The sequence below is a fragment of the Abrus precatorius genome, unplaced genomic scaffold (genome assembly GCF_003935025.1).
Source record: "Abrus precatorius isolate BTA unplaced genomic scaffold, Abrus_2018 Scaffold3, whole genome shotgun sequence".
Lineage (NCBI taxonomy): Eukaryota > Viridiplantae > Streptophyta > Magnoliopsida > Fabales > Fabaceae > Abrus > Abrus precatorius.
The window spans coordinates 30,061,869-30,084,632 of NW_020874373.1; the positions used below are offsets into that span (position 1 = coordinate 30,061,869).

General features: G+C 32.0%; 1 protein-coding gene across 5 annotated transcripts; it reads right to left on the reverse strand.

Annotated features, from left to right (window-relative positions):
• Window positions 1-1,061: 1,061 nt before the first annotated feature.
• On the reverse strand, window positions 1,062-16,113 carry LOC113861026 (regulatory-associated protein of TOR 1). 5 transcript variants are annotated; one of them, XM_027493623.1, is made up of 24 exons: window positions 15,491-16,113; window positions 13,832-13,934; window positions 13,280-13,362; window positions 13,038-13,196; window positions 11,908-12,024; window positions 11,632-11,789; window positions 10,938-11,092; window positions 10,661-10,805; window positions 10,496-10,574; window positions 10,215-10,316; window positions 9,498-9,581; window positions 9,286-9,396; window positions 8,160-8,513; window positions 7,868-8,058; window positions 7,719-7,765; window positions 6,780-7,382; window positions 6,306-6,635; window positions 6,115-6,229; window positions 5,592-5,716; window positions 5,361-5,506; window positions 5,083-5,184; window positions 2,570-2,655; window positions 2,267-2,351; window positions 1,062-2,021 (listed from the first exon to the last, which is right to left on the reverse strand). In XM_027493623.1, the coding sequence occupies exons 1-24, from the start codon at window positions 15,818-15,820 to the stop codon at window positions 1,683-1,685; spliced, it is 4,149 nt and encodes a 1,382-aa protein (XP_027349424.1). In that variant the 5' UTR covers window positions 15,821-16,113; the 3' UTR covers window positions 1,062-1,682. The 5 variants fall into 5 exon arrangements, with proteins under 5 accessions (XP_027349424.1, XP_027349427.1, XP_027349426.1 ...); XM_027493626.1 differs by lacking the exon at window positions 7,719-7,765 and having other exon boundaries at window positions 7,872-8,058; window positions 11,926-12,024; XM_027493625.1 differs by lacking the exon at window positions 7,719-7,765 and having other exon boundaries at window positions 7,872-8,066; window positions 8,171-8,513.
• Window positions 16,114-22,764: the final 6,651 nt, after the last annotated feature.

Genomic DNA, 22,764 nt, shown 5'->3' on the forward strand with positions numbered 1-22,764 from the left:
GCTTGTCGATCCTTTCTATATTTTCATACCCCTTAATCGAGCAGCCTATATCATTTTGATAGCGCAGTTTTGAAAGGAAAGAGGGAAAATTTATTATTAAATATTATATATTATATAATTTTTATAAAAAGAAACAAGTCATTAAGTTTTTTAAATTTTTTCTATTTTGTATATTTGTTAAATTTGATATTATTTGTTGAAAAAAATGTTTTTTTTTCTTTTGCTTCTAAGATCACTTTCAAACATAGTTTTAATGTTTAAAAACGTGGCATGATTGTCTATAATTTTTATTAATACTTACTATTATACATTTTCATTGTCTATTATACATAATTAAGGTAACATTAGCAGTTATAAGTAATAATTATTCTACATAAAAAAAGATAAAATATCGTCTTAATCTTTAAGGCACTATAGAAATACCATTATTATTTTGTCAAGATAATTTAATTTGTTTGTCATAATATAGTAGATTTAGTTTGAAACTATTTAATGTTATTGAAGTTTATGTATAACTTATTGCGAAGTGACGTGAATTGTTTTGCGAATTACAAATTTGCATTGGATATCTTTTTCAGAAATTTTAAGGCAAAAAGAAAAAAGGGCGTCAATATCAACTCACTCAATTGAAGATAACTCCGGTCAATTATCTGATTTTAATCCATTAATACGATATTTTAAAAAGGAGTAACATTTTTCATACAATAACTTTGCTCTGTTTTTGTAAGATAGAGTCATTTTTCATACCCTTGACATGATTAGTTCATGCTGGGGGACATGATTAATTACTTTTTAAGATACTCATTTTACATGTTGAGAACTTAGATCGGACTGACTTCTATAAGAACATATATTTTAGTCTCCCAGATTTGTTTTTCCCAAGGACCACAACGCGGCGGAAGAGGTTAGTAAACTTCAGACTCATTCATACGCAGTGTCCTATGGAGAAAACTGTACATTTGTACATGACATGACCGTGAAAAGAGAAAAACACCCCCTTCCCCCAGCATTAAGGTTGATGCACCAAAAGTAATACTTAAATCAGATACACAGGAGGCTTGGGACATCGTACGAGACAAATATTCCTTGTGCAACGAATGAAATCACTATCACAGCACCGTGTCGCAAGCTCAATAGAATGTGCACCACTAGCTTGACAGAAATTTCACACTTGGACAAACTTGAATTTAATTACATGTTGGTTAAAAACAAGGGTCCCCAATTCCACGGAAACTACAACCATGAGTGACATGCCCCATTTATCAGGAGTCAATCACTCACATTTGTCAGCAAACTAGCTTTTGTATTCTGACTAAAAAATTTACAAATCAAGGGTGGAAAATAGCACGCAAAACAGGAATGAAATATAATTATGGAGAAATTGATATTTACACACATTTACGAAGATGACATTATTTGCCGAAGCCTCCAATCAATAAGCACGATTTTCTTCCTGTCGAGTGCAACCCTCTACCATGGAGGCTAATGAATATCTTGCATACACTATCAGCAGAATGTACCCCTACCAATATTTTCAGATGTATTCACAGCGGAGAGGGATAAAAGCATCTTCACAGGATTATCCAGCTGCAAGAAATATGAGTGGCATTCCTGAGAGATGTTTGATGCACTCTTCTGAGCTGGAGACAACCGATGAAATCACCATGGGAAAAAATGAGGATTCATCTTGCTTGAGTGTTGTCATCAGCATAGATACATACGCATGCATCCGCAGCACCCGCAGCAAGTAATACTTGGTATGGATGGAAACTGAGGCAGCTTACGGAACCAATTTTCTGGGCCATTAGGGTAGGATAGTATCGAATGGTGCCTAGTTGATTACCTCCCAGGCTGAAAACTTTAATGAGTTGTTTGGCTGAACCACTGGCAATAATTGGAGCGTGTCTATGTACAGCTAAAGCTGTGAGGGAGCCCCTGTGGGCTTCAATAGTGAGATAGGTGCCGCTATGATTTCTTATGTCAAGAAACTGGATATCCCCAGCCTGAGAAGCACTGATAATCTGAAGGAAAAAATGACATTATTTCATATGATTCATCACCCATTTCAAATTACATTCACAGATCAGTCACTAAATTTCAACCAAGAACAAATTATATGCAGAAGCCATCAAATACTATATAGGGGATGTATCTAGTGAGAAAGTTATATTTATGAGAATGAAAAAAGTTAATTTGAGCCGTTAAACATGATATCACATGATCAATTTTAAAAGTCCAATGACAAGCCTAGCAAGGTACTCTTTACCTTTCCTTGGTCTAATCCAGGTTGAAAGCCAATCCCCACAACTTTTTCTACTCTCTGAGTGTGAGGCCTTAATCCACAGACAAGCCTGGAAAGCATGATTGTCATTAATTAAAGACATGGAGGCTTCTAAATTGAACCATAAAAGGTTTTTACTTGATAAAACTTATATGTAAATGCATGCAAGTAACCATGTCAAAAGTCAAAAGAATATTATATAGGAGCTGGTAAATAAAAATGTTTCTCAATTCAATAAAAACAATTATAACTGCACCATGATAGAAGAAATTCATCCGAGGTGCTTACATTTCAGGTGTTCTAACATCATAAAGTCTGACAGAACCATCTACAAAACCAGCTGCAAATTGTCCCCCATGAACTTGAGATGCAGCCTGAAACACATGATTGGAAATCAAAGGATAAAATTTGTTTATAAAGAACTTCATTGTTATCTTATTACAGATTGAAAAAAATAATACTGCAAGCAAATCCCATAGAAACAGTTCAAAGATATGATAGCACACAACCAAGCACCCCCGAGTTGTCTGAGCAATTAGCTCAATGATTTTAGCTTCTCCTAAAATCGTCATCAAGAAGAAAATGAAAATATACAGTAAACTATCTGAAAGCATACCCCAGCCATCCCAAGTTTCTTTATTCTCCAAATCCTAAATCTTTTCAACATATTTGAAGAGGTTGGTATGAGAAGGTAACCTTCACTCATAATATCCAAAATAGACATGGGCTAAGCATGAAAACAGAGACAGGTAAAGAATTGAATTCTAGAACTAGTAGTTAATAGTGAATTATAGTAGCATTGCAAGGCAGTGGCCCTGGACCACCATAGAAGTCAAGTTTGCCAAGTAGTTTTGGTTCATAGCAACAATCACAGCCTTCACACTGAATCAGTGTTACAATGATAGAATTTTAAAACCCAGTTTTACCCCTTGTAACAGCATCATTTAGGGTTATTATTTTTGTTGGCAAGATAGCAATTTCAACCAGCCCCCACCCCCCTTTCAGAGTTGAATGAAAATTCCTAGTTTCCTTTGTTTACCCACCATGATGCAACACTTTTGAGTCTTGACACTGGATAAATAACACCCATCCACCTTTCTCTGGCAGTATTTTTCAAGCCAGCCTGTTGACCTCTACAGATCTCTGTTTTGTTCTCTACTCCATTCTCCCAAGTTACTGTTACATCCCTGCTCTATTCTTTCTTCTTTGTTGCACCAGACTCCACAATCTGAAACAGGTCTCTCAAGTTTCCTCTTTCTATGTTGTGTTGCCTTCTATGGCTTTTGATCATTAAAATATCAATTATGAATGTCTTTTTCTTAGCATATATATAGGTTTAGCATAAACTATTTAATGTCTGTCAAAACTAGGAACGGCGAGTCCGATCCAATTGGGTGAGCATACAGATAAGCTAAAAAAGAGATCCATTCCATTGACGCAGATAGCTAAATAAAAACTGATTCCTCACAATACAGACTATTCTTTCTTATGTTCATATTGTCACCATGTCTCAAAAATAGGACCTAAGGATCCAATCAAGTGTCAGCAAAGAGAGAAAAAGAATGGGTGTCTTTCTGTGGCATGTAACAAAACCAAGCTGGGATGGGGAGTGAGGTAGCAGGAAAAAGAGATGCATGGGTGTATCAAGATCCAGGCAAATTTCCCTGTGCAGAGAAGGGCTCATCTCCCAAATCCTTAAGTCGCCAATCTAGGCATATGGTTTTGTTCATTCCAAAGAATGAAGGTAGTGTTTGGTAACTACCTGTTTGCTGGTTGGCTTGTTCCCAATTCCCAATCTAAAAACAGTGGAAGTGGACATTAGCCAAATACTTCCTTACAATTTTCTGTAACCTTAAACTAAATTCAAGACCAATTCTCCCCTGTACAGACACCTAACTTGGACCTTCCTACTGCTGATGTGCGGCCATCCCCTCACCCACCATATATGAAATATACCCTTTTTTTCCGGTCCTCCCTTCAACAGACCCACAAGGCAGATCTGGAAGCAAGAGATCAATTATCAAATCAAGTAGAGGGATTGCATAGCCAGTGCATATCAATGACTTTGAACAGTGGCGTTTGTTATCCTGATTGGGTTTCAAATTTCATCGAGGTATCTTTTCCTCAAGCTGCAGCACATGATGAGTGCCCATCATTCCCAAAAATCTTCTTTCACAAACACCCATCGGTACAACAATTGATCAGAATGAAAAGTAATTATGTTTGATCCCAGTTTCCACCAAATCCTATTCTCAAAACCTCAAGTCAGGAGTTATAGCCCTATCTTCATTAGCCTAGAGAGACTTTGAAAGCTGCCGTTTCAAGAAGAAAGTAACACTATCACTATTATAATATGATAATAATAGCCAGCATCTCGCTACTTGCTACAGTAGATTTGAGGTATGCTACTGTGCACCAGCACCACTATTTGGGATTGAAAATTTGCCCTAGAGAAGGTAAACATTCAATCAACAAAGGTACTTTAAGTCCTCACGTTCAAACACAAGCAGTAATTTGAAGAAGCCCAAGAAAAGTGAGGAGGGAGGGATTGTTCAAAGTAATAGGCAATTAACCATTATTATGAAAAAGAGGCTTTACAAGACATCATGAATTACAAGTTAAGACGTCTAAGGTAGTTGTCATGTCAAACCTAGCAAAAGATTTAGCTCAATTTTCTTAGAAAATAAATCAGTACATTTACCTTAAAGTATAACCTCTGCCTAACTATCATGCGAAAATAATTGTTTGAGCAAATATAATAATTACCAAGACAAACTACATCACAAATAGATGCGGCTTACCAAAGCTGAGACACTGCAATCTGATGATGAAGGTATAGAATTAACAAGCTGCTCTTTATCAAGATCCCATAGCATAATAGATGACATCTCACCCGATGCATACTGGTAAATGTATAATTGGGACATGGAACATCACCCCAAAAAATAAAATAAAAAAATCATTAACATCACAATATAGAGGAAGAATAAGAGTTTCTATTTAAGGGACTTGATTGGGAGAGGAAGGAATCCCACATTCCCAAAAATAAGCAAAGAACCATAAGCAAAGAACCATATACCAGATAACCACATTGCTGTTGCCAATCAACAACTGCATTCAGACTCCTCATACCAGGTTTATGGCCATGAATTGAAGAAAATGCAGTGACAAGTTTTTGTTTACCCTTCAGAGTATAATCTTTCCAAATCCTGATGTTTCCATCAGCTGCATCATAAGATTACATAATATTATATACTCTGAAAAAAAATTGAGAAAAGAATAGATAATATTAAACAGCAGAGAAAAGTACATGAAGCAGCAAGAAGCAAGCTATCATCAAGCTCATTTATAAGGCAGAGCTTAGAAATTCCTTTGTCAGGAAAATCATGATTATCAAAACTGTTTAGCAGTGTTGCCTCCTCGTGGTTCCATATCCTGTGGAAAACACCAAAGGACACTATTCAACAACAAAAATCAAAACGGTGAAATACAAAGACGAACAGCAATGAAATTCGATCTAGTCAAAACACAATTGCTATTGTCTGTAAAACTATGCTAAGAATTTTGTCATTTAAATGCCAAGGAGTCTATATTTGATAAATGTCAACCAGTCTTGCTTTGTACTACCAACCCTGAATTTAAACAAGATTTAAAAATTGATAACTCTTAACCATTAGCTACAGATACCCTCATGGCGTGTATATAATTGTCCTAATATTCTCTAAACACAGAAGAAGAAAAAAAGAAACACTATCTGGCACTTTGTCTAAAGACATGCCAGCTTTACAACAGTCTCAACTTAACTAATGATGGTATTGATGAACTTTTCATACCTGATTCGTTCATTCTCATCAGCAGCTATAACTATAGGAGAGAAAGGTTGCAGCAATGCTGTTTGTGTACCCTTTATGTCCCATTTAGCAATTGGATTTGTCAGCCTGCTAACAGCTGAAAGAATAAAATGACATAAAGTCATCAACCAAACATCTGTGAAGACTTACTATTAGAAAAAAAAAATACAAACCAGAATGCTGGCATTTTGCTATGTGCTCCAATGCAAATTTTTCCCTCTCTTCTCTTCTAGCTAATACCTCTTCACTATCATCTGCAGCAGTTAAAAGTGGTTTGGAGAAGTGACCACAACTCCAATTATATATAGTTGATTGTGGAAGAAAACTGCGATCTGAAGCCCCAGAGGTTCCACTGGAACCTAAAAGTGGATCAGCTAATCCAGAATCAGGAGAATTCATCAGGTGGGGTCTAAACTCCAATGAGCATACTCTACGCATTCCAGTTATATAACTTGGGCGAGGTGGACTGACTGGAGGAGTTCTGAAGGTCAAAGGCAAGTGTCCTGCAAAAGCAGCAAGCAATAATAAATAGAAAAGCAATAAATTATCACAAGAATAAATTGATACAAAGCAATAAACTTTACCAAGCTACATAGGAAATTATCCCACAACATTAACAGTTAAATAAATTGGACAGAGAAATCTACCTCCATTCATATCAAACCAAGAAGAGGACCGAGCCAGTCCGGCAAGACTAGGTGAAGCTGTAGCTTCAGCAGTCCGAACAACACTAGATTTCAATGGTTTTGCAACCACTTGTTCAATACCTATTATGGACAGCACCCGGCGACCAAGATTTGCAATGCGCGGAGATGGATCTTTTGCTAAAGTACACATAGCAAGTACACACTGTGAATACAAAGCATTATCCAAGGGCTTTGGCCCAGTGTGATTAACTACTCCATTGCTGAAACCATCATTCAGTATTCCCGAATCAGAATGATGAGAAGAATCATCAGACAATGGGGACCCATGCATGATCCCTGAAGTAGTGAGAGGACTGCTAGAAGAGACCCGTCCATCTCGAACCACTGAAGATTTGTCATTACCAACCCTAATAGGACCAATTTGAGGTGAAACAATACTTCCATGAGGTATATGTTGGTTCTGGTTAGGATATCCAACAACTGAACCTTTTATATTAGCCAATGAAGGTAAGGAATTTATCAAAGAATTAGTCTGGGGCTTCCAATATGCAGCAGCAATAGATTTCAGGTGCTTGTTGTGGCCAAAAGCAAATCGTGCTAGGGCTGAAAGTTTACAAAAAAGAAAAGTCAGAAAAACGTCCCAGATCCATCCCACCCTAAAGCACACCAGTCCTCCCAGCTATAAAGACTACATTAAGTTATCTTAGACTGCAAGCCAATTTGCAGTCATAATTAACAAACTAGAGATAACAATCAGAAATAAATAATAATAATAATAATAATAATAATAATAAATAATAAATAATAATAGTGACAAATGAAGTATTTAGATGCAAGTTTAATCACTTTTCTTATCTAAATTTTCTTTTTTATTCATTTACAATAGTTAATTAGTTTAAAGTCTTTTTTCGTCTTTTTCTAAGTTCAGAAACAACTAACCATTAGGAACTTGTTTGCAGATGATTAGGCATTTGCAGGGATGATATCTATTAAAAAAATAAATAAGCACCAGCCTCACTACTTATCATAAAGAACATAAAATCATTTCACAAAACATTCAAAATAAATAAATTTTTATGCTTAATCACCTACCCACTGCTACCTCTGCCCTCACCAATGGACTCCCATCTGTAGCAACACATAACAGACTCTTAACTATACTAACTTCAGCCCTAAACTTATCATCATCATCACATTCTTCATCTCCTCCAACACTTCTACATGAATCAAATCCCACATCAAGAAGGGTACCCAGTGCAAAAACAGCAGATGCTCTAACCTGCAAAACAATAAATTACATGACTCAATTTATTTGGTTAATACACCAAAATCATAATCAGCTGGCAACCATAAAAAGAGCCAATAAGAAGTGCAGTAAACCTCTGGCTGGGGTTCAGACAGTAGAGGAGCAAATATAGTAGTTGCATCTTCCTGCAAACCAAATGTTTGTGCCTCTGAGAAGTCTTCCCACAATTTTCCCAGACACAGGCAAAGCCACTGAAGGAAAAGGGGTTCTGTTTGTGAATCATTAGGACATGAACTCTGAAGGTGCTTTAAACAGACATGGATCAAACCAGCTTCAATACAAGCTTCTTGGCCTCGTCTATGACCATCCACAATCACAGCCAAAACAAAAGCAGCCATTGCACGTTGTTCTGGATATGCTTCCATGCTATCAAGAAACTTAATAAAATAGATATGACCGCCATCCTTCACTAGATCAACCTGACATGACTGCAACCCAGCAATGGGACATCATCATTGCCAGACACAATAGACATACAACACTGAGTTTCAACACCAAATTTTTGAGGAAAATAAAATAGGACATACATATTAAAGGGAAAAATAGAAAATTTTGTAATATTCACAATTAGTCAGTTATTAATTCCATTGTATAATTAAGGAGTTGTTCACATGAATTTGATAACATGGTTTGCATTTTTTTATTAACTTTGGAATTAAATTAATAAAATGATCAATGGCCAACTGAATGTTTGTCATTCCAAAGAAAAGTTAAAATAGGATTGCCTATATAAAGATTTATTAATAGTGTTGAATGATTGAGCACCAGCATATTGGCCCTACCCTATGCTCAAATGGAGAGAGTAAATAGGGTAGAAAGAATTTTTGGAATTTGCAAAAAAAATTATTGTTTGATTGAAAAGCAATGAAGAAAATTAGGGAATCAAGAAAATTCAAGAAACGCAAACTTCTAAACTCCCGGTTGCAAGCTTTCCCTCCATTTCAAATTTTAAAACCTTTCTTTTCATCTAAAAAAAGTGTAAATGCTTCATTCCCTATTTTTATTATCTTCTCCTTTTCCTCTTTCAACTTTTCTCAGTTTGTCCAGTACCACGTACACATGTTTATATACTGCAATAGTTACAGTAAAAACATCTTTGTCTGTCACAGGCTCACAGCAAAACTTCAATGACTTACATATTGAGCAAAACTCACATAAATGACATCGTCTTAAAGACAAATTATCCTCTTTCACAAGTACCTTGTCAAGTGCAAGAATCTTTGTCCATATGAATACAAGAATCTGCCGCAGTTCTGGTGTAGTTGTTTGCAACAGCTTTAGAACATAAGGAAATATTCCAACAGATAATGCCTACATAAAAAAAAACTTGGTATCAAGTCATAATATCATAAACCTTTTATAAATAGGTAAAACAGTTGCAACAGAAGTCAATGAGCTGAGAGAAAAATTACCAGATCTACAGCCCATGGCCCCATATCAAGGAACCTTCCAAGGAGTACTAAAGCCCGAAATCGATGGCATTGACTAAGTAAAACCTGAAATAGGAAAATTAATACTTATCAATGTGCGCAAAGCCTCAACAACTGCAAAACAACTTTCCCAGAAGTATAAAATATACATATAGTGAAAAGGGCAAAAACTGAACTGAGAGTTGTAAATGCATAAACCAAAAGGTTGAAATGTCACTATGCAAATGAGATTCTATAGCACAACTGATCACCGTAAATGTACGAGTAAGATTAGCAAACCTATACAAAACAACTTGCTAGAAAGTCCCCATAATAAATAAATAACAAAGAATAATGAAACACTTTGAGAGAAGCATTTAGTACTACCCATACACTGTTGGCTGAATGAACAAATCAGAAAATGTTCATTGCCATTACTACTTCTGGATTCTAGCCATATTGCTATTTGCTAAGAGTTTAAACTCAATAAACAAACCATTTAACTAATTTCCACAAGTCCATCATAAGGATGATGATGTACATCAACAAATTTGAAATAATTTCACCCTAGAAAAGCTAATTATATCTTACCCACCAAAACCCAATTGGAAACATGGCCTGATAACTGATTTCCTAAAAATTGTTTAGTTTACATAACACAAGTATTATAAATAACCACAATGACTCCAAAGGTAACAAAAACCAAGGCATGCATCGCACCTGAAGAACTATCGGCAACTGCTCTGGTGGTTTCTTGTTTTCAGAACCATGGTCAAGCCATACTTCAAATGCTGTCAACTGCTCCGTGAAAAAAGTACTAGGCTGAAAGAGAAAAGCCATATGCTTCATCCACTAAGCACAAAACTTATCATAAATGATCTTTAGTATTATAATTATTCTTGTTATACCATAATATCTGAGCTAATTCTTATTATTTAATAATCAATTTCAGAATGAACTTTATATCGGAGGAGCTATTGCAAAAAGAAAAATCCAGATACCTGAAATTCAGCATTAGGATCCTCAACTAATGACGGAAGTTGAGAGAGGCAGAGCTCAGCAGCCATATCCCAGGCATCCCTGCAGTGTGAAATGTGGATGATAACATAAACTGCTGACAAAGTTTGTCAACACATGTAAAAATTAACAATAATCACAAACAATACCACATATGATGCTGATGGGTTGGTGGTAACATTGGGTGAGAGACAGGAGAACAATTTGCAGATCGCATAATTCGTTCAGCAAGTAGAAAATTTCGAAACAGACTTGCAACAAGCAAATCCTGTCTGAACAGTCTCTGAAAAAGATCTGCAGGACAAAAAATAATTATCAATATAAAAATACATGATACCAACTAAAAATTCTTGCTAAATAACTGCAGTTAAAATATACAGGACAGTAATTCCGTCAGTCAGTAAGAAGATGAGAGGGTTGACCTACCATGAGGAAGAACATTCCAGGCAATTGTATCAGTTACTGCTGTAAAGATCCAATTCAATTCACCCAGAAGTGTCTTTCGGTCATTTGGGCGGCCAGGGATCTTGTCTATAAGTGAATAATCAAGTGACTCACGAAGTAATGAACGAGTACAAAACCTAGAGATAAATTACATCACAAAACAAATTATTAATAGCCATTTTAGAATAAAATATACACTTATTACCACTTAACAGCTTAGGAATTACATAAAATAAAGACATTGTCAAACTAAAATCAACTTCTAGTAAAAATTGTCTTTATCAGTGGTGTTTTTATATCATCCCTACAGCAGTTGACATAAAGTCTAGCAGCAATAAGTTACACCAAAAATAATAGGATCAGCTGATAACAAAAAAAAAAAAAACTCAAGGTATTAATGATTATGAATTATGATGTATACAATCAGAAATCATAAAAAATGCTACTCTTCAGATGTTAATAAGAAATTAACTCAGGGTTCAATCTGTGAAATATATAATAAGGCAAAAGATTGAGTGGGTAAACTGATATCACTCATGTTACAAATGTGTGCATTATTTAGAAGTCCATGTATATTGCTAATAATGATAAGGTATACTAGACCTTTCTCAGTGTTTAACATATGAAACATTTTGAACAGGAAAAACTAAGCAGGAATTAATGAAAGAAGCTTCACCATCGCAATGCCATCTTTATAGGTGTTGTAAGGCAAGATGTGAACACATCGGCTGGAAATTCAGCACTCTGAGGCAAAGTCTCATGTGCTTCACATGCTGCAAGCAGAATGCAATCCCTTGGGGACCCAGAGGAGTTGGAAGCACTCCATTCGTGAAGCTATCAATAACAAGTCCAGTAACAAAATTGGCAGTCCAAATTACAAAAATGGAAAAATCAGCACCTATATATTTGCAGTTTCCTTTATACAGTATTTAACATGATTTTGAGTGAATACCTCAATGAAGGAATTCACAATCATCCCAGCTGCAGAGCAATCAAAAACATAAATTGATGGAGTCTTCAGCCAGGAATCAAGATCACTGATTGGTAAAGGGATATACTGCGTATAACTCTGAATAAGATATGAAGAAGAATGTGATTAACAATGTCATAAAGTTGTTTTCATTATTATATAGTAACAGAGGACATTTTACTCCATTGGAATCCACTGGGTATAGTAGCCAGAGTTAAATTAACCAGCCTTTCTGATAAATAAAAATTTAGATCCAATTTAGGTTTGTCATTTATTATCATAGTAAAGTTACAAGTATAAACATTTGCAATTTCCAGCTTATAATTATTGTCAACCCTAGTTCTCATCTGTGGAAAAATCTGCCCCTATTTTTGAAATTATTTCCTGGTCTTTTTCCTGATTATTTAATATCTCCCAACCCATAAGCTGAACAAAATAAGAGACTTTACAAGTAATATAATTAAAATACTGTTAGGAGCTAAGAGAGAAAGAAGGGAAAGTTAGTTAGGATAGTTATTGTAGTTAGGTAATGAAAGTTAGGATAGTTAGAATAGCAACAACAACAAAAAAGTTAGGATAATTAGTTAGTGAAAGAAGTTAGTTAGAAGGGGATTTGTGAGGTAAATAAATAGGATAAAGATGTAAAGGGAAGGGGATTCAGATTTGCTATCATTTGCAATTGAGCTTTTGCTCTTTGTGGAAGGGAACCCCTTAGAGGAGCGATCTCATTCTTTCTCCTATTTTCTGTTCTTTCCATTCAATTCAATAAAATATTTCTTTTATTTTTTCAATTTGATTCTTGGGTTTGTAACATACATTATACTCATCTTACATAGACTAAAAATAGTGAAATTTCTACCTTACCCATTTTCTTCTCATACTTTGGCCACCCCACATTCCTTCTATCCATAGATTTCTCCTACTTTCAAACTCACTCATTTTCCATTCTCCCATTTTCATTTTTTCTACCTCCCTCTAAAGAAAAAATTACATTTTTGGACATGGGAATCTATACAGATACATCCTTGTCTATTCTACATTTCCAGTATTAACAGAACAACATTTATCAAATAATTGTCTCACTTTAACAACTAGGAAGGCGAAAAAATGACCTTATTGAAGACCCAAATTTCACCATTCGCAGTTGGCTTTGGCACACCATGCCCATTGTAATGGAATAAAACTCTCTCCGACTTTGCATATCTACGACATGTAGTACAAAGCTTCTTCACCTCCTCCACTGTCGGATCAAGTTGACATTTGTAGCGGGCCTGTAAACACGCCCACAAGGTTAACTAAAAATCAATTTCAAAAGGTAATATAGGGTTTAGTATAACTAGGTAAACATTTGCACCTTTGGTTGCCATCTTTCATATTGGCTGCTCAAAGTTTTTCCAATTGACTCCAATGCCTTTTGTGGTGCCATAGAAAAAGGATCTGCAGTATTGAAAAGTCAAGCTCCAAAATGCCTATGCACCACAACCATAATTGCAAGCATCTACAGTTTTGATACATCACAAAGGTTCTACTTTATTTATCTACATTTTTCATTGACAAAGAACCAACTAATTCTAAATAAGTAGGCTTGGATAAGGCAAGTAAAAGTACAAGTCTAAATGTTCAACGATATGATATAATATAAGTGCAAAGCAGCATGCTATATGTTTTACAGCCAAAAAATCTCATTTACTATTGGTTTGGATAGAACAGCGATATGAACTTGTAAAAACAAATAGTTATGACAAAAAAACAAAACTATAACATTATTAAGAAACCCATAGCTATTTCCAAACAATAATAAAACAAAAAATGCAAAAAAAAAATCTCAAAGCCAGGAAGTAACTTAGCAGCACAAAATACAGAAAATTAATTAAAAGTAAATGACATTAGAACGTTAAAAAGAGACCTATCCAGCACTCCATTCTGGCACAAGGGGATATCTTTATTACATCTGGTGGATCAACACTAATGTTTAAACATAATACTAGAGCTACACATCCTGTCTTCATCTGCATCACAAAATTAGGAGTTAAAACAAAGCATACTTCTTGCCACATATAAAATATACAAACATCTTTCAGAAACATTCATTAGAAGTTAGAACATCTTAGCAGGAAAAAACAGAAACTCTGAATGAAAATTTATTCTGATTTGGAAAAAAAAATGTACAATGCCAGTATAACTTCAAGAAATCCCTCACAAAGGTAGACTATTACACCATTTATAAATAAGGGAGGAAAATTATATAGACAATTTGGGCTCCACCCTTCCCCCAGAAAAGAACCAACTGTAAATAATTAAACAGAAAAATAAAGCAGATTTCTTTTATAGCACTGAAAGCAATTATGCTAGTCACTGTCACCACAAAACCCATTGTGATTTAGAACACATTTCACACTACATCATAATATGTTATTTCAAATGCAGCAATAAATATAATATTGCATTAAAGAGAAAAATCTCATTCTACCTTCTCAAGTTACATCCATTATGATAATAAGACATTTTAGAAGATTGTAAATGTCAGACAGCCAGAGTGAATGGAACTTCATTCTACTGATGCCTCTAGAACATTAACCACCACCAAATAGCTGCTTATGTTGAAGAAACCTCAATTTATTTTTGCAAAAAGTAGAACTAGTTGTAAAAAGGAAGAACACTGAAGCAAAAAAAATAATTGGCAAAAGAAAACTCACTAACACTAAATTTCAGCTATACAGTCAGACTAGGAAGAAGTGGCTTGCCTATTTCACAATTTTAAGGAGAGTTGGAATTTAAATCAACACTTCTTTTAAAACAGCATGCATATTTATTTTTATATTTTACATTTGTATAATTCGACCAGACTTATCACCGTCAAGTGTAAACCAACTTCTGCTATTTTAACAATGTAACAAACTACCAACCTCTCATCTACACAAACAAGCCACAAGGATTTACCCAAGGCCTATTATTTTCCCTGCCTAAGTTCATAAATTACTAACTTGGTCGAGCAATTCTAGGACAATTTATCAATTTTACTGAGTGTATAATCAATATAAGAAATTTCCCCAATGCATGTTTCAAGTTTACTATTACTATTACTGTTATCATTATTTGAATCGATTGAATTTGAGATCCTCTAAAATGTACAGTGACACTAGAGTAAAGAGAGAAGCTGCATCAATGGATATGATAGAACTCACTCTCACTCTTAAATTTCTCATTAATCACTACCACTCAGCACGTTACTCTTTGCACTTTGCTGGATCCAAACCCATCTTTTGCAAAATTTGATATTTAACAGGTCAAACATTACATCCACAACAAGTACGTGATGACGTTATTTATGCATCCACAAATGAAGGCATTGACCACTGCAACGATGTTTTCATTGCCCAAAATATTGCTTTTCATGAGGCAGAACACATAACATAGAGGAATTACACTATTTTTCATGCACACGTCAGCCGAAACGCGAATCAAGAATTCGTCACAGCAGAATGCGAATAACACGGACACACAGAACATGGTTCGACGAGCGAATCAAAATTTCCAGAGGCAAAAACACAGCGATTGAACTCACCCTATCCTTAGGTCGCCATTTGGAGACAAGGCCACTGTCGGAGGGTCCGACGGGAACAGCGGCCTCGAAGGCCTCGTGGCGGAGCTCGCAGAGGACAACAGTCTGCGGCAGATAGGCCATGCTGGTGGCGGCATTACCGGTGTAGTTTGTGCTGCTGCTGGCGATGGCGGTTTCGGAGTCACGGCGATGGGGGAAATCGCCGTCTTCGGCGGCGGCAGGGACGATGGAGGAGGAGGAGGAGGCAGTAGAATCGTCGTGGTGGTTGTGGTTGGGAACGACGAGAACGGTGGATTGGGAAAAGCGAGAGGCCATTAAATCTCCCAATGCCATCCAAATCGGAAACCCTCCTCAGTGATCGTACATGGAATAGGGGAGGGTTTTGGCGGAGAGGGAACCCTAGGTTTTCTCAGGGTGAGGAATATGAAGATGGTGATGGTGGTGGCGGTGTTGTTGTTGTTGTTGTTGTTGTTGTTGTTGATGATGATGATGATGATGGTGGGGATGATGGTTATGATGATGATGACGACGATGATGATGATGATGATGAAGGGGGCGCATAGAACAGTGGCGGCAGGCACTGTCTCTCCTCGAATGGAAACGGAAACGAGCGATACGAAATTGCGATTTTGTGAAGCAAAAGGAGAAAAAAAAATATTGCAAAAAATTATTAATATTAATTGTAATAATTTTCTCCTTTTTGGCACGGGAATAAAATTAAGGTAAAATTAAAGTTCTTATTTTGCTCGAGGATTGGATCTCAATGTTAACTGCTCTTTTTTTCTTTTGGATTTGCCTTCTATGCCAGAGGTATATTTTTCTTTTTTGGAAAATATATTATAATATAATTAGTAAATTTATAAATTTAATTTAATTTACGACGGATGAAGATTATAACAATCTTAAAATTTAGTTTGTTTAAAAAATATCTTTAATTTATTTGAAAATATATTTTAATTTTATATGGTATATCAATTTTAAAATTAAACTTAATTAATATTAGAAAGTTAAAAAAATCAATTAAATTGTATTTATTTTATTTTTTAAAATATAATTATTAATATTATATATCAAATTAAATAAAAACAAATATTTAAGACATTTTTTAATAAATAAATATTAAAATTATAATAATTTCAATCAATTACTGTAAAATTCTTTCATTTAATATGTGATTTTAAGTATTATATTACATAATCAAATATAATTCTCTCTTCTAAAAGATACATACAATGCTAAAATATCAATCTAGACTTAACACACAATATTAATAAAAACGATGTACTTTAATTTAAATGTTTTTTACTAATTTAAATTTAATTCAAATTTAAATTTATAACTAAATAAATTATATGGTAAAAATATAAAAAATGATAGGATATTTATTCTTAAAATCAATTATCTTTAATTTGCAAACACCTAAAGTTGAGTTTGGAGATTTATAAGAATGAGAGTACTCTCAGGTAGGTTTAAGTTTTTTTTTTTTTTTTTAATGTACTAACTTAATTAACTAATAAATCTTGACAAGTTAAATCAAGTTAATAATTTCTTAGTCCACTGAAAATGACTGACCCAACTTCCTTAAATTAACCTAGTGATGGGTTAACTTAAATTAATTGAATTGGCTCATCTATACAGCGTGATCTACTTAACACATGGTTAGATTGTACCTAAAGAACTATTTGAAATTTGCATAATAGCACTGATGTGAGACCTTACTCTGGATGAGTATGGGTTCGTAAAATTCAATAGGAGAGTGCATGCATCTTAGCCTATTTTGGTTGGATCATATTTAGGAATTCATTCCCCTACAATGGGGATGCATTTTTAATCCAAACTACAGAATGATCGTGTTGATTGGGAAATTGATTATCAACATCTTAATAATTTTATAATTTATTGTGTATATGCATGTATTTTATCACATTTCATGGTAATTATTTTGGATTATCTATTAAAACACATATTATACTTTAAAAGAGTCAATTTCTCAACCTTATATGACACCGTAATACAAGACAAACAAGTTATGCTGTGAGTAACAAAGTCATATCATCCTTATTATTAATTAACAAACTTACTATTCAAAAATTGAAAATAAGCTTAACTGTATTTTTAATCTTCATATATTATTCTATTTAATGTGTAATTTTATCTTTTCTAATTTTAATTACTCGGATTTAATCTTTTAAGTTTCTCAATTATTCAAATTCAGTCTATTATTTTAAAAATTTATTCAATAATTAACAAATATATAATATATCCTTGATTTTTACAATTTTATAAAAAATTGGCATAAAATAATTAAATATAAATAAAAAAGGTTTAATATTACACATTTTATTCAGTATCTTTCTTTAAATAATTTATCCAAATAAATAATATACTATCTTACTGTTATATTTTTATTAATTATTGGATAAAATTTTGGATGAGAAACTTAATTTAAACAATTAAAAATTAGAGAGATTAAATATGAACAATTAAAATTACAAAGATTAAAATCATACATAAATTTTAATATAAAAACTAAAAAAAATTAAACCTTATAAATAGTAGCAATCACTGCAAATTTATTTTTTCCTTATATTATTAACTTAATTATTTTTATGATAATTGAAGTCATTTTCATTTTTGACGAGGAAAAATCACTCTTGACATACTTTCTTTCTCATACAATCATACATCTTCTTTGCTTTGCGATGTATGTTTTGAGCTTTTATATTCTCTTTAATAAATTATCCAGTCAAAGAAAATAATGTTTTATTCATTGTTTTAATTAATAATTAAATATCTTCGATTATATTAAGTATAATAAAAACGTATATATAGAAGTCCTAAAACAGTACTTTGCATTTAGAATAGTAATTTATTCATACTTTTACCAATCGTTTTTTCCAAAGTAACGGTTAAAGAATATGTGAAAGGATATAATACTGAATATTATTAATATATTCTTATTATAATTTTAAGGATAAATATTAACTTAATAGTTAGTTAACAAAACTATGACGATATTAGTAATATATTTTTTTAATATATTTGTTATTAATTAAATTTTATGAAAAACTATAAAAATAAAAAAAATATTAAATTATGAGTGACACTTATATAATTTCTATAATTTTTAATTAAAGTAAAAAATATATTTTAAGATATTTTTGAAAAAAAAGTAAGTGTACAAAGATGACCACTCTTCCATCTAATCCTTATAAAGCCTGTAGCCTCACGAATGAATGAGCCTTCTTCTCTACCATCTCCTCCAAGTTGGAGGCATCTACTTTTGAGTTGGATTCATTGTCTTATATCCTTCCCTTCAATTCAATTACTTTGAATTAAAAAAATCAAATAAAAAATATAAATTGTACCAAATATCTTATATATTTCATGTAAATTGTATTCGAAAGTTAGAATCACTATAACGAGGCAAAATTTTAATGATTAAGATAAAATTTGGGGGACATACTATCTCTAAAATAAATTGAATTTTTATTAAATGAAAATTAACAATTTATCTTTCAGCAAATAAGTTGGTACAAACATTTTGTCATAACATTACATAATTCACCATAATTTTGAATGAAAAATCTACGAAACTCTTTGTTTCCTAGTTCCCTCTTGAGTGCAAATAGCAAACTTAGTCATATTAAATGCAAATTGGAGTTTTTGGCCACTCCAACGATTCAATTTTGTTTTAGGAAAATGACACATATATATAATATGCATTGAAACGTGTTCAAATTTTTGTACTTACAAATAGGAGTCAAAAACAACCCCCAAAAAATTGAGTAAAATTAATTTTAATAAAATTAGCTTGAAATTATTGAATATAATTTAAATATATACATAAATTAATTAGAGTATATTTTTTATTAAAAGAATACAAAAAGTAAATTTTCAACTATAAAACAAATTAAAAGTCCTAACAGAGAAAGTATCGTAATTAAAAATTTGAAAGCATTGCGGAGACAAATTATTATTAATATGGGAAGGTTCTGTGGAGCTTTGCAAGGTGTCTTCTGAACAATGCCACATAATAATAAATGAAGTGTTGTATGTCTTGTATCATTTTTCTACATTTGTCTCTGACGCACACAAACACTCGTTAGTTTCAAAGAAAGAAACTCTATGTGGGTTGCACTAAACAAAATATTTTGGTCCAATTACAATATCCACAAATGGTTTGCAAGTGACAAATTTCTCCCATTTCCCCTAAAGTTCACCTCTTTCACTCTAGAAAAGGCAATCCACTCACTCACTCTTCCACTTTCAATCTTAGTTTTTTACGTTAGACCATAACTTTCCAACATACTTTTGCAATTCAACACTGGGTTATGTGGCAAAAGACTAAAAGCAGTTGTTGAGTTGAGCATGGTGATGAAAGCACTTTTTGGTGGAATCTCACGAACCAATTATACTTTCTTGAATCTTTTCTTCCACTTTCTTCATTAATTGAATCATTATTTGCTTAAATTAAATGTTTTGGTAATGGTAAACATGTCCAAATATGTTTAGGCTCTAAGTTGAGCTGATACCTTGATCATGGGCCATGGTGTTACTTGAGCAACATTGGTTGCTGGTTGGAAATGGACCCAAAGAAAGGTGAATACAATGTGGGGGAGTTCCTTTTATTGGGATACTATTTTTTCCTTTATAAAATAAAAATATGTACTATATTATGTCAAAATATTTGGGATATATGTATGCGTGTGAGGTTACATAACCAAGTTGTTTAAATAAATACACATGCAATTTAACATTTGCAAATTAGTGTAAACCACAAATCCTAAAGTGGCACGACATATCTTCCATACATGACATTTTTTTCTTAATTTTCATTTTTTCAATTTCTTACTATTATTATTTCATTTATTTTTGTTTAAATGTACAATAACTTTTTATGAAAAAAATATAAGAAATACAATAATTTTAATATAAAAATTATTCTTATATATATTAAATAAAAAATAAAAGAATACATTAATATAATATTTATTAATTTTTTTTACTCTGACATAAATATTTTCTTCTAAGTCCTAATAATATTGAAGTAATATTATTTTAATTTAATATATTTCAATAATAAAATGATAATTATGAGTTGAAAAAAGTTAGATACTTCAATTTTATAAGATTTTTTTTTCTAATAGTAATTAGTTAATGAAAAATTATTATAAATAATTATTTTATTTAACTAAATTCTAAAATTAAAATGAATAGAAGAGGATAATTTACCTTTTAACTCTTAATTTCTTTTATATGAGTTTAAAATTATTAAGAAGTCAGTTTAATTTTATATATAATTTAAAATTATAATATGAAAATAAAAAAAGATATACGAAAAAATAAGTTTATAAATTAAATTTAAATACTTTGATTCTTTTAGTCTTTTAAAGAGTTACGCTTTATATTAATTTAGTCTTTTAAATCTTTAAGAAATCAATTATTTCAATTATTAAATATTAAAAATTATTTTGATTTATAGCTTAATAAAATGACCATTTTGATGTCATTTGAAGAAATTATTTATCATCATAATTTTATAATATCTAAATTAATCTTTAATAATTTTTTAAATCTTCAATAAAATAAATATCTTAATATTTCTTTTGTGAGTAATTCATTATAATCGTAAAATTTAATATAATCATCAATACATTATAAATAATCACTAACTCGAGAATAAAATATTATATATTTTATACTCTTAGTCAATTTTGTTTTTCTCAAAATAATAGTCGTTTTATATTTCCAAGATAAAATTATTTTTTTTCCAATTTTATCTTTAAGATAATTATATCTCAAAACTCATTTTTTTATCATCTTTTTATTCATTTATTGCATAAATAAATTTTAAAACGGGTATAATAAGAAATTCATAATACTTTTTATAAAAATAAAATAAGTATATGTATTTCTTAATTATTATGTGATGATACTATTTTTTGAAGGCAGGAAAAATAAGTTGTACATCATGGGTATGGAGTCTAGTTATGATTGAATTTTTAGTAGTTTGGTGAAAATATTGTATTTCTATATTATAATAATAAAAATTTGCGTTGTGTTTTTCTATAGCAACAATAAAATATGTGACTAGTGCCCGTTTGACTTTACAATTGGAGTTTAGAATTGAAGTTGGCTACGTGTTTATTGGGAATTTTTGTTCAAGAGGAAATAAAAAAAATCGGATGTAAGAAGGGAGCAAGAAAATGAAGATAAAAGAACTTAGAAGCAAATCAAAGAACAAAAGGAGAACAACAAATGAGAACATATAACAAACTGCATTAATGTAAAAGAAATGACAGAATTATAAGAGCCATGATTGCAAGTATAATAGACATTTAAGAAAGTTTGAGGGTCTAAGCTAGCAATATAATATTTAACACATTTTTAATTATTAATTATAATTTATTAAAATATAAAAATCATGTAAGTTATATTACTTAATTTTTAATTAATAATTATCTTTCATATTTTTATAATTTTTAATAATTTTATTCAAGTATTAAAAAGAGTGAGTTAAAGAATTTAGTATTCCTTTTACATCTTTTGAAAACGTATTTATAAACAAATTTACATAATTGATGATTCTTAATAACTTGACACGTAGTATATAGTCTAGCATTTGACACATCTTCATGAATGTAATACTAAACAACGGTAAAAAAAACTACATAATTTGAAATTTTACACACAATAGACTGCAGTATGGGCCTCTCTGAATTGCTCTCAAATAAGATATTGAAAAATCTTTCAATATTTCGTCAGAACCATAGGACATGAACTTTGATACTTAATCGAAACCATCAAGCATTTTATTTTTATTTTTATTTTTATTTTTATTTTTATTTTTAATTTGCCATTCAAATTATATAATTTGGCCACAATACTCAGTTTTTCAACATTTCGAAAACTCTCCTTTTTTATATTCCTTTTCGACTTTAGCATATTCTTTCTCTAATCTAGCATCAAATAATTTGTATGCTTACCTTAACATTTGTCCTTTTCAACAAATGTCTTTTCACATCCGTTTGAAAAAAACTCGTTTCAAACTTAAACATTTTCTAACATTGAGCATTTGACATTTAGCTATCAAAACTACGAATTTTAATCAAGATATTTGAAAGTCCTTTTAAAATTGAATTCACAGTTTCAAGACCTAATTCTATTGAAGTACAATTAACACAAAAAAAAAAAAATTAACACTTCTTAATTTATAATTCTTATTTCAAAATCAAATTTTTTAACTTCACCAATACATTATACAAGTATCTTCT

Bases quoted from the DNA above. Each gene is read 5' to 3' on its own strand.
- LOC113861026 (XM_027493623.1), bottom strand. From the start codon at position 15,820: ATGGCATTGGGAGATTTAATGGCCTCTCGCTTTTCCCAATCCACCGTT. The intron at 10,575-10,660 runs GTATTGTTTGTG...TTCACACTGCAG, and splicing joins ACCCATCAGCATCATATGTG to GGATGCCTGGGATATGGCTG. The intron at 9,397-9,497 runs GTAATTTTTCTC...TTTTTTATGTAG, and splicing joins GGCCATGGGCTGTAGATCTG to GCATTATCTGTTGGAATATT.